This window comes from Silurus aristotelis (assembly GCF_946808225.1).
Source record: "Silurus aristotelis genome assembly, chromosome: 4".
NCBI lineage: Eukaryota > Metazoa > Chordata > Actinopteri > Siluriformes > Siluridae > Silurus > Silurus aristotelis.
Window position 1 is genome coordinate 12,549,427 of NC_139577.1, and position 12,820 is coordinate 12,562,246.

The 12,820-nt window shown below is 38.9% G+C and overlaps 1 protein-coding gene across 2 annotated transcripts in view; it reads left to right on the forward strand.

The window, feature by feature from the left end:
- Positions 1-2,070: 2,070 nt before the first annotated feature.
- The window catches only part of epas1b (endothelial PAS domain protein 1b), a 31,539-nt gene continuing 20,789 nt past the window's right edge, over positions 2,071-12,820 (forward strand). Inside the window, exon 1 of one of the 2 annotated variants that reach the window (XM_083539932.1) lies at positions 2,071-2,595. In XM_083539932.1, coding sequence (XP_083396058.1) covers positions 2,570-2,595 — 26 coding nt within the window. In that variant the 5' untranslated portion in view covers positions 2,071-2,569. The remainder of the gene's footprint in view (positions 2,596-12,820) is intronic. The other variant, XM_083539931.1, reaches the window with a different exon arrangement.

The following is a 12,820-nucleotide window of genomic DNA, read 5'->3' on the forward strand; positions in this document are numbered from 1 at the left end:
AACCTTATAGCTTTTCAGTTGTACGAATAAGATAAATGTAAGTCACTCTGGATAAGGGCATCTGCCAAATAATGTAAATGTTTCATTATCTATGTCTATGATGAGATTATTCAGCACAGCAACATCTATAATAAGCTAATGTATTGTCATTACATTAAGGGGAAAAAAAGTTGTGTTACTCAAACTGAGCACATAATCCTGTTATAAGGAAACATTTCACTCTCCATTGAATAAAAAGTGTCTTTAAACTTCCAGAAGTTCATCAACCATGCACTGTTCACTTACTGATTGTGATGATTGGGATGGAATGTGGGCCCCTATGACCGACTTTGTGCAGGCAGGTGAATTTCCACTGATTGCTCTATAGTCAAGGATTTGATTTTTTTTTTTTATATTAAGAATGTGCACTGGACGTTTACATTTATATGAATACATTTTATCCAAAGCAACCTAGATTTAAACTGAGCAATAGAAATGGGGGTTGCAGTGACAAACTAGCAGTACTGCTACTGAAACTCCCATCAGAAATCTGACCATCAGAGCTCTATCTGCTGAGACACCACTGCTGTAGCCCTTCTGTTCTTATGATGGTGCTATTGGCAATTTGTCCCAATGATGACGATTAAGAATCGTGCTAAACTTTAGCAACTGGTTTTCCCGCATGCCGCTACAGCTACAAATGACTTTAAGGGAATTCACTAACTCAGAAAGGTTCACACAACGGGTTACTGACAGATATTCGGCTGAAAAATTTGGCTGTGGGGCATTCCTCGAAAAAGCCAGAGCCAATCAGCTGTAAGTTACTTAAATGTGGGTCAACAGCAACTAAAAGATGCAGCCAGAAGTAAAAAAATAAAAAACAAAACAATTGTCCAACTGCCTCTAACTGTACAGCTGTGGTTAAAAAAAAAACTTAGCACACGGGTGACCCATTTGGGTCAAGATTCTCTGGTCTGATGAAACCAAGATTGAACTGTTTGGCCTCAATTCTAAACTCTATGTTTGGAGGAAACCAGGCACCACTGATCACCAATCTCAAAAGTAAAGCATGATGGTGGCAGCATAATGCTGTGGGGGTGTTTTTCTGCAGCAGGGACTGGAAGGCTCGTCCGGTTTAAGGGAAAGCTGAATGGAGCAGAGTACACAGATATTCTCAATAAAAACCTGTTCCACAGCGTTCAGGACCTGAGACTGAGCCGAAGGTTCATCTTCCTACTTAATAGCAAACGTGAACACACAGCCAAGACAACACAATAGAGGCTTATCGACAACTCTGAGAAAGTTCTACAGTGGCCCAGCGAGAGCCCTGAATAAACATGTGGCTGTCCACCAACGCTTCCCATCCAACCTGACACAGCTTGAGAGGAATTCCCATGAAGAATGGAAAATACACCAATCCAGGTGTGCAAAACTTGTGTCATACCCCAAAAGACTTAAGGTTGTAACTGCTACCAAAGGTGCTTTAACTAAGTACTGAGAAAAGGACTGAATACTTATGTACGTGTGATTATTTCAGGGGGTTTTAATAAAAAAAAAAAAAAAAAAGAAATTTTAGAATTCTGTTTTGACTGACATTGTGGGGTACTGGGTGTAAATTATTGTATATTAGCAACTGGCTGAAACACCAAAAAAAAGAAAAAAGAAAGGGGGGGGGCTGTACTGTGTGTGTGTGTGTGTGTGTGTGTGTGTGTGTGTGTGTGTGTGTGTGTGTGTGTGTGTGTGTGTGTTACAAAAAATTGTTTTTTAATAAATCAAAAAAATTATCATCACAGTCTGTAACTTTATATTGGACGATAAAAATGACAAGTATAAATAAATGAATAACAAAGCAATTAATAAATACATTTGTTCAGTAAAAAAAAAAGATAATTAAATTTGCCTTTGTTTATTTGTTTTGTTTGTTTGTTTGTTTTCCGTCATACAGATATTGAGTGAGCGGGTGACGCGGTGGGCGTGTCTCAGCGAGCCAACTGACCAATCACGACGCGTTGATTAATCTCCCTGCTGGCAGCCGACCAGCTGAGCGCAGCGCTTGTAGTTGCGTGCGTACGGGTGTGTGCGCGCGCGCGTGTGTGTGTGTGGGTGTAGAAGCGTGTGCGAGTGTGTCAAGAGTGTGTATGCCGAAGAGGTACAAAGTTCTTCAGACTTTTTTTTTTTTTTTTCTGAGACCGGCAAAAGCGCGCCTGTGATTTGAGCGCGCGCCAGATTGCAGTGTTCGGATTTCCCCGTGTGATGAACTGGTGGAAGGCTGTACGATCCTCGGCAGTGTTCTGAGACTGTATAGCCTCGCTTTCCCCCCCCGCTTCTTTAACCCTGAATGGAGTTTACAACCTTTTCTTTTTAAACAACAACAAAAGCGCGTCACTTTTTTTGTCCTTTAATCTAAAATCCGCGTATACGCAGGAGTTTGTGATTGTCAAACTGTCGACGCGAGCGAAGTGCGTGTGTGTGCGCGTGTGAGAGTGTGTTTGAGCGCGCCTGCGTGCGCGTGCGTGTGAGGATTTCGGCGAAATTTACGGGGATCGTCGATTGCATGCGTGTTTAGGGGGAGAGAAAACACTTCTGCAAGATGACAGCCGAGAAAGACAAGAAAAGGTGAGTTGATCAAATTCGATTGAAACGAGTTCATTCCCGGTCACCTATAAAGAGTAGAGAAGAGCTGTGCATGATCATATTAAGGGGAAAAGTTGTGTGTTAGAGCATTTGATGGAGAAACCAGAATGGAGGGAATTACAACACCTGCTGCTGTATATATATATATATATATATATATATATATATATATATATATATATATATATATATATATATATATATATATATATATTAAATAGTTGTGTTGGTTTCCTCTTACTAACCAACAGCACACAATACTGGTGTCACCTGCGTGTGTGTCTGTGTTTATTGTCCTTTTATTAGAAAAAAACCCCCCACAAACTTTTGCATTGAATTAATCTAAAATGTGTATAAATGTATAATTTACATATCTTTGTTTTGTGAGTTTTTATAAACTTTGGAAGACAGCCTGTTTTTTTTTTTCTTTTCATTTCTGAATATTTACAGGTCCTTATATACAGCTTACCAATAGTTACACATAATATATTTATAAAATTAATATCCTGATGTAGTAGATATCAAGATAATACATATGAAATAACTGTTTATGACATGGAAATCAAGCCATGATAATACTACTACTACTACTAATAATACTAATAATAACAAGAAGAAATGTTTGGACTTGGAATACAGCAGGTTTTAGTGTCAGATAGAATTATTGCATTTGGTTATTTTTTATGCATTTTTTTTTTTTATTACAAGCAAAATCATTATAGAATTATGACAAAACTCACGTTTCAAACTCGACTAATACTTGTTACAATATCTGATTTGACATGCTGAGTCAACATTAAGGAAACATTGCTTCGTGCCCGTCATGCCCAGGAGGAGTTTCTGTATCTTTATTAGAACGGATGAATTTGTACCGGGAACATGTGTTTGTTCCAGTTGTTCTTCTGAGAGACGTCAAATCTCCAAAAAGGCATTTAGTTTTACTGATAGGTGAGGATGTTGTCCGAAAGACATCTGTGCTGGTTAAAATCCAGATTTTTTGCAGTTTCATTTTCCTTTAAAACTTAATTCTACTGTTTAGACTGTGTACATTTTATTCTCCCCTTTTAATCTGCATTTTTTTTACTAGAATGAGCGGAATATCTCTTTAAAGAAAACCCTGAACGTTTTAGGCTCACCATATTTGCGTGTGCGCTTGTTACAAAGCGCCAAAAAGTCTGCTCCGGCCTCGTGACTGGTGGTTCCCTGCTGTGTGCCTTTATCAGATCAATCAGAGGGAAACTGAACACAAACATTGGTATTACACTCAAATGAAGAGCATGTATCTTTAGTATCAGGATATTGCAATTTAGCGGGGAATGCAAGAACTGTCAAGCATTTCCTCAAGTTTACAGAGGCCGATCTTGAGACAGTCGGCTTTTGCAACGATCGCTTCGGCCATCTTGGATCTCTGGAGTTGTTCGCACCGTGTGGCTGTCTGTGTAATTCATTCGGCTTTAAATAATTCACAAAATATCGCCTTTGAGCTGTTTTTGCCTCTCAATCAAAGACTATATAGACAGTCCCTATTTCAGGTAGGCTTTTAGGTATTTTTGTTTTTTCTTGCTGAGGGTAGCGTTGATTTCTAAGCAGAACCGTACCACAGCGTTTCCCAATCGAACCTGTGAAGATATGAAGATCTTTTGTTAAATCGTGCTTCCATGAAACAGTACCCTATTGTTTATAAAGAATATACGAGGAGCCTCAAGTTGGACAGTAGAACAGGACAGTGAAGTTGCACTGTCTTAATGTACCTATTGAATATTGAGATGCAGAGGAAGTGGCAGATTTCTCAGCACTCACCACTGTTCAACTAAGCTCTCAAATCCCCCTGGCCAAAGGGCAAACGCTGGCTTGCTTCCCAGGGCTCTCAGTGCCAGGCCTGCCAGTGCTCTATCCAAACTCTGTTTCTGCCATCTCAGAGCCTCTCAGTCCTCAGACAGAGATGCCCAGCTTACAGCTCTGCTGAGAACAGATGCCTTTCTGTTCCTATCTATTAGGGTTCACAGGTAATTATAGAATACACGTTTTCTTCTGACCACTGAGTGTTAATCGGAGAGTCGAGCGAGCCAGCAAATGTAACACGATCGCGATTGTAAAGTTGTGAGAAGTTGCGCTCTGATCGTGTCACCTGAGCACCATTCAGAATGACATGCGTGCTAATTGACATGCATCGCTATTGTATTGGTCTCCTGTGGGCTGATGTTCTAAAGGAGATTTAGATGATTGCGGAGAGTAGAGAATTCTCTCCCAGCTGTCTGACTCTACAAATATGTGCAGTTTATTGTGACAGGATCTCTGGAGAGAATTTGAATCTAGGCCTCTAAATCCCCACCCTCGGCTAACAGCAGGGGCACATACAAAGCTTTTAGTGCGAAAGAATATTCTCTCTTCTTTTATCAGTTTTTTTGCTTCTTACCTTCACCTCCTCATATGGCATAAAGGTTGTTCTTGACCAGAGTGTTCCTTCGCCCAAGAAGCCTGTCTCCTGGCCTTTTCTCCCACTTCCTTTAAACACAGCATAAAGCACTATCTTATTTCTCTTTTTTTTCCTGTATGGCTACGTGATCTGTATGTACACGTTTGTAGCAGCAGGGCTCTTCGGTGTCCACGGTGTGTATCGTAGCATTAGTCTCAAATCTCGCGTCTCCCGAATGAGTGGTTGCGCCGATGTTGGTTGTTTTGCAGCGTGAAAGAACAAATTGTTCCAAGGGATCAGAGATTAGCAGGGGATGCATTTTTTGCAGTTTGTGTTTAGCAGGAGGCCAAGAACATAGAAAAACCTACTAATGAGTGAGCAAGGATGAAGAATTGCTGAAGGTTTGTTTTTTTGTTTTGGCATTGAGGATGGTCAATCCGATGTGAGCAATTACATTCATACCGTTCCGGCTAAATAGCAATGTTGCGTCGGAATGAAATATCATGAAAGCATTGGATGTACCAGTGAGGAAGTATGGGGAGAGACTTCTACTCTAAACCCATGCCTGGTTGGTTAATTTAGTTTTGTGGATTTCTTCTTTTCTGGCTGCCGTATAGCCCAAAGCATGGCGCTGTTTAGGAGCAGATGGCAGCTGTGAATTTATTTATTTATTTATTTTTCGCTTTACCCGAGGCTACCCAGAATCATGCAAGTGCTCCGGTGACATTTTGATTAAAAACACAGGGCAAGAGAGCTCAAGGGGAGGAACGAGGTTAATAATAATTATAATATAATCGTGATTTGTAACTTACATGAATGAGGATGCTAAAGATGCTAAAAATGACCGTACAATCAAACGCCGAAAAGGTTTAGAAACGATACCAAGTACATTGTATAATCGCAGCTGCAAATGCAGAGCTGAAAGATCAAACTCATAAAATGGACTAAAAATACCAGTGCCTAAATGGTGGCCTTTTTACGGAACCTGAATCTGGTCTGCGTCACACGAAAAACAATCGTCCTGCAGACGCCATTCGGAAAACCGTACATTTGGAAATTCTGCACCAACTGCGAAAGAATTGATTTCACTGGAGATAATGAGGCCGCATTGTACTCACGTGAAGCTTTTGAAATATCCACCTGACACCTAAATTGAATAATGGTAAAATCGCAATTCAGATACGCGTCTGTCACCGAACCTGTGTTTCCTGTTCAGGTTCGCAACTTGAATCAACAGATCGTTCTGTTAATATAAAACATTACAAACAAATTACATTTGGTTTTTTTTTTTTTTTTATACGTTGCTTTATATCACTTGCATTACCGTATTTCAATACCAGAGAAACGAAACTCTTAAAGTCAGTTATTAGCGCACATGCAAAAATCTAGGGGTTCTTTAAGAACCTCTCGCTTACAGGTTCTGTAGTTGTTCATCAAGGTTAATTTTTAAAAGGTTTTATCGATTGTGTTTTTTTATTATCTAAGGTTAAAAAAAAAAACCTTCCCTTTTACGGGGCTCAGAACGTGAATCATTGTAAGCGTTTGGACGAGCTAAATATTCTGGGTTCCAACACTTGAGAAAGTGCAGCATGTCTTGGGCATATTCAGAATAAGAGAGCGAGAGTACATTTTGCCCATTTTTGTAGCGTAATTGACTTATTGTTCCTTCCAAGTACAGAACAGCATGCGTGGTATGCTCCGGGCATGAGTCATTTGAAGGCAACCTTTTCTCTAGATATGCACCATTAGTACATTACACAGAGTTGAAAATAGCATGTTGCCGCGTCTGGTTTGGTTTGACGAGACACTGTTCAGGTAGCGGTTTCATGACATACCTATACCAATGAAAAGATCTTGTTGTGTATTGGGATTCATGGTCATGAATGGCCAAGTTATCGAGCAAGTTCAGAGTTGTGCTAAATATCTTCTTACTTCCTTGCCACTCCTGACAAGAATAGAAATGCGGGAGCGAAAAGTAGATTCTTTGAACTTATCAACAATGTTTTTCCTGTAATTTCCAGTCAGTCTATAAGTTTTTTGAATTTTAGCGCAGATATATGCGGCAAAATACAGTATATAGCAGTTACAGTGAATATGGTCAGAATCAGTTTGTTGATCTTTTTCAGATTAAATGTCATCTCTCCGAGTTCCAGGAGTGCTTCGGCCAGCTTTAGCATGACTAGCATGAGGGACACAGGGTTCAATTTAGTCCGCTTTGTAGCAGAGCAAATGACCTACATTACATTGATGTGTGTTTCTTTACGAAAGGAATTTGCGACGAATTTTATATATTCGCTTCCTGCCGCTCTCTGCACATGACTTGCGGGAGGATTGTCATCAAACTGTCATAGCTTCCATTGAAGTTTGACATGTTGATATGTTTCAATCCCATACAGCGTAGCTCCGTTTCTCAGAAATGGTTCTGAGATAGCCAGATAAGTCTATAAAAAGCAATTAACCGCCTTGCGGGAAATAATACGTTATCTACATATTTAATAATCAGTGTAACAAAAAGTGTCGTTATGATGAGATTGTATTGTTATACAGTAAAACCCAGGTTAAAAGTGTATTTGACCGCGTTTCGCCGATTTGTGTTTGCAAGACAGTTTGATCGATGTAAAACATACAGTAGAGATAGTGATCAGTGTAGAAATGGCTGCTGTGTAGAAAGGCAGCTCTTAGTCTCAGTTATCTTATTTGGCATCTGCTCATGCGTTCTGTCCCGTAGTTATCTGATGTACTTTACAGATACGCTTCCACTCCTCTTTCCATAGAGAGTGCATACGTTCTCATACATCCATTATGTAATGAGCCAAATGTAAGAATCTCACTGTACTTACAGAATGACTAGAATTCTACATACCGCATTTATACTTTTATTTCTGCTCAATCTATAATGTTGTAAATATTACGTAATGTAGGATAAAGGTCACTTTAAAGGAGTCTGGACAGTGTTTCAGTGAGTCATTGCCGCTTGTGCCGTGAACTCTCTGAAGTCTTATACTTTCGCCTGCTGTGATATATTGCATTAGTCATCAATTCGGGATGGTTCACAAACGTTAACTGTTATTTTTTTATTCGGTCCTCTGAGATCTGTAGTCTCTAGCAGTTAGTTAGACACATTTGGCCTGTTTTCAGACCTCATTCCAATTCTCATGCGTTCTCTTCTTTTCATCGGTCACCAACGTTCCTTTTCACGCATTTCTTTTTATGTATCATTTGAAAACTATGAGGAATCTTTAATCCATAGGCATAAATGTAAAGCTTATACCTGAAAAACATACCAAAAAAAGCCCATTGCCAATATTTTAAAGAAGGTAACATTTTAGTTTTATGACCATTCCTCATTCTTACTGTTAGTGCTAATAACAGTAAAGTGTGATGTGTCCAGTGTTTAACCGCAAAAATATCTCCAGGATTTATTAATAAAATTAATAAAATGAGCCCCGTCTACTGTACAAATATAAACAAGAGCAACACCTTGGCTTTTTGCTGATTTAAATTCTGAGCAAAAAAAAAAAAAATAGGGAGTCTGAAGGCATCTTAAAAAAAATAAATAAATACAGTATTATGATAATATTGCGAAATATGATTAGTCAGCTCTATGTCAGCACATTCCTAATAGAGGGCAGTGCAACTATAGAGTTTAATGTGCATCCAGGTTTGGTTTAAGTGGAGATATACAGAGATTAGATCAGAAACCCCGCTTTTGGTTTGCTGCCATTTTTGCCGCACGGTGCGAAAGACCATAAACATTAATGTTTTCATACAAAGGAAAAAATTTGGACGCTCGCTGTAACGAGCTTGGAATGGATATTTAAACCAGCGTTTCTGTAATAAAGTGTCACAGGAACATTATAGTAAGTGGTGCTTTACCTTTGGTAATGCCATAATGCAAGCCATCCACTGAAATTTGTAATAAAAAAAATACAACTAATGATTTAGAAACTGTAAAACATCAAGACAAGTGTGCAAAAAAAAAAAAAAAACAACATTTTTCAGCGACATGAGCATGACTTTGTTATCAGCAAAAGTATCTTAAGATACAATGCTGTTATTCCACAACCATGAAGTCACTCACACCCAATCACAAAGGCACTGAATTTTATTTGCGGATAAATATACATTTTGGGATGCCTATTAATTGCTTATTACACACACACACACACACACACACACACACACACACATATATATATATATATATATATATATATATATATATATATGGACAAAAGTACACCTGACCTTTCCAGCCATATTCGGTTTTTCCCCAATCTGTTACCAAAGAAGCACAGAGTTGTATAGAATGTCTTTGTATGTGGTACCAATATGTGTTTTTCGATTCACTTAAACCAGAAGACCCAAAACTTTTCCAGCATGGCAGTGCCCTTAGCAAGGTCATTGAATATATATATAGTTTACATGGGTTAAAGTAAAAGATCTTGTGTGGCCTGCTGTAGACCTCTGACTCTACCCAAGGCCTCTATAACTTATATCAGTACCTAAATTATCAGTATTATTTTTGTATGGCTGAATGAGCACAAACCACACTTCAAAATTTGGTGGAACATCTGCCCTGAAGAGTTCATTATTATAACATTGGTGACATCCTCATTTTACTGTTATGCAGTCTCAATGGTGCTCAGTTTCCCATGATTCAACTCAAGTTAAGTTCTAGCTGGCTGACCATGTCAGGTGACCATGCCTGGACTTGCGGGAGATGGAATCATTTAGTCATTTAGTCATTCTTCTCATGAAAACCAGTTTGTGTCATACCACAGAAGACAAAAAAATGTTTCATGTGATGAGAAAACATTATGGCAGTCATTTTGAGGGGGAAAAAAACATCGAAGACATCTCACTTACCCACCGCTTGTGGTATATATCCTTCCACTAACCTCTCCTTCATCATTAAGCCTTTGTCATTTAGTATAATATTTGGGTTACATTATATGTTGGCTGGTGACACAATTCTTGGTATCTTCTTATAAGACTTCTTTCGCGTGATGTTTCCAACTGAGATTCAATTGTGTGACTCATTCCAACAATCAGTGCCAAAGTGAGATGTTAATGAGATACCAAGTCAGTTTCCACTTTTGCATGTTGTCCTGATGTTTGCATGGTTTTCCTCTGGGTTTTCTGGTTTCCTTCCACCGCACAAAAAACATAGCTACAATGCTAGCTTGCCCATAAGTGTAATTCGGTGTGTGTTAGGCACCCCAAAATAGCTTGCCATTCCATCCAGGGTGAAATTTCCCACCTTGCATTAAGCGTCCTTGGCATAGACTCCGGATCCGCCACAAAGCCACGGCCCAGAAGTTCTAACTAAAGACGGATGAATGAACTTGAAACAAACATTTTCCAGCATCTGGCAGCCACTTTCATGTAACCATGATCCCACACCTTTGCCTGCTTCTTTTTGAACATAAACAGACTTTTATAAAAACACTCTCTTTTTTTAACCTGAGATCGGTTTTCGTTACCACTTTTTTGCACTGTTAAAGGTGCAAGTCAAAGCCAAATACGGGTTGCTTCTTGGCAACAGGTGATTCTTTTATTTGGAGGTTTGTTCGATTTGTGTTTTGTTTACGCATCTGCTTGCACAGTATATTTATATACAAGTGAGGATGTTATATTGTCAGTGCAAACAACTTTATAGTCCTCTATTCCTCCTGGTGTTTTCTTGGTAGGTTTACAGTGCAGGATATACTTCTCACTTGTTCTTGTATCTTGTTCTTGTTTTTTCTCTGAAGGTCTAATAATAAAGTTTGTCATTATTTCACAGGACCAAATCTTTTTTTCTTTATTCTAAACGGACAATAATTACTATGTACACACTAAGTCCGAAATGTCTGACTCCACAAAAGACATCTGGGATTTTTTTCTTCCCCAGTGCAAATCACAAATAAACCAGACAGCAACTGTTCATTATTTTGAACATTTCTGTGGTCCCTGTTTAAAAAAAAGCAAATGTGGATGTTGATTATCAGACTAAAAAGTCTGATTTGTTTAATTATCTTGTGCCCAGACCACAGTTCACTCGACGTTTTTGCACAAACTTGTGGGGTTCGTGTCCACTTGAGTGTGTTCCATCATTAAAGCTCAGACATTAGGACCTGACTGTAGCTAAAGTTTAGACCTGGAGAGCTTTCTGAGGCTAAGAACCGTTTTCAGTCTGTGGGAGTGCAGCGAATGCATTCTCGAATATTGCTGCAATTATTTATACAGTATTTATCCTGTAAGTGTCAGACTCAGGCTTCAATTTTTGATGCATGGCCTTCTTTTGCTGAAGTTCCACTCTTTTAAAGATTGATTATATTGTTTTTTATTGTTGTTTTTCTTTTTTGCTGCTGAGAAAAGAAAAAAAATGCATTGTAACGTCAAACAGCACTTCCCCAGATAATGGGACTATGGTTCAAACTGAGTTTTGCGTCCAGTCACACAAATATACTGTTGTTTTCATTGGCTGAGGCATTTGTAGAGCAAATATAACATTTTGGGGGCAAAGTATATAAATCAAAGGCTATTTCCAAGTCTTTTCTCTATGTGTGTGCGTGTTCACCACCTGCTGTACACTGGCTCGGCCTCACTAACCGGGTTGCATTGCTGAGCTGAATGAGAATTGGGAATGATCTGGCACTGAGATTATTTTGGCGCTTCTGAAATACCCTGTTTTTATTGGCTATTGTAAGACAAAGCAGAGGGAATGGATATGTAAAGTGTTATATCTGTGATCTGGCTGTGAAAATCTTAATGCTCACAAGAAACCTCAGACTTTGAACATTGACCTGCTTCAAACGAGGAAATATACGAGATGCAGGAAGCGTTTTCAGACCTGAACTTATGCTGTTGGCCTCTGTATGACATCGATATACCCACAAAATCATTTCAGTACCTAATCCTTACATTGAAACCAAAAAAATTCCAAATGATTGTGAATTATTTATTTATACAATAATCTTCTCTCATTTGCTGTTCCGGTAACCACCACTCTTCTGCTTTATACTTGATTTGGGAAAGAAGTAGCTAGAAGAGCATTAGTTAGGTTAGCAGTAATGTTGGTTGAGGAGGCCTGGGACTGTACACAGCCTGCATTTCATTTCATTCCAGAGACGTTCAGTAGGATTGAGGTCAGGGCTCTATGCAGGTCACCCGAGTCTTACATCAACTTTGGCAAACCGTGTCTTCATGGACCTCGCTTTGAGCACATTATCGTGTTGGAACAGGTTTGGGCCTGTTAGTTGCAGTAAAGGGATACAACCGTATACAAAGACGTCTTAGAAGATTGTGCGCTGGCAACAGAAAATGACATGGGTGTGATAGTCAGGTGTCCAGATACTTTTGGCAATGAGCGTATAATCGTTACAGTAAATCGGTTTGCTGGCTTTTTTTTCTAAACTCAATTCGATATCGTATAAATGGTATAGTAATTGATTTATGATTGTTGATAGTCACAGTTGATGCAATTCATCAGTGCACATATTGTAACCTATTGTAACATGCCTATTAAATTGCATATTTTACACCTAGAACCTTTTATTAGACTCTTTTTTTTGTTCTTTTTCCTTGCGAACTTGTTTGGTTAATATATTCGGCAATGGTGACCTCATATAAGCCAATCTGAAATTAGCCATTTGTTCATGTTAGCTGTTTTCTCCCAGCAACAGTGTTTGGTAACTATGGTGAAACCAACAGCAATGTAATTATGAAACCCTTTCCGAGTCGCAGCTTTTTAGCGAAATACACTCGAACAGATTTTAAATGCTTTGTGCCTACTGCTTATACTGA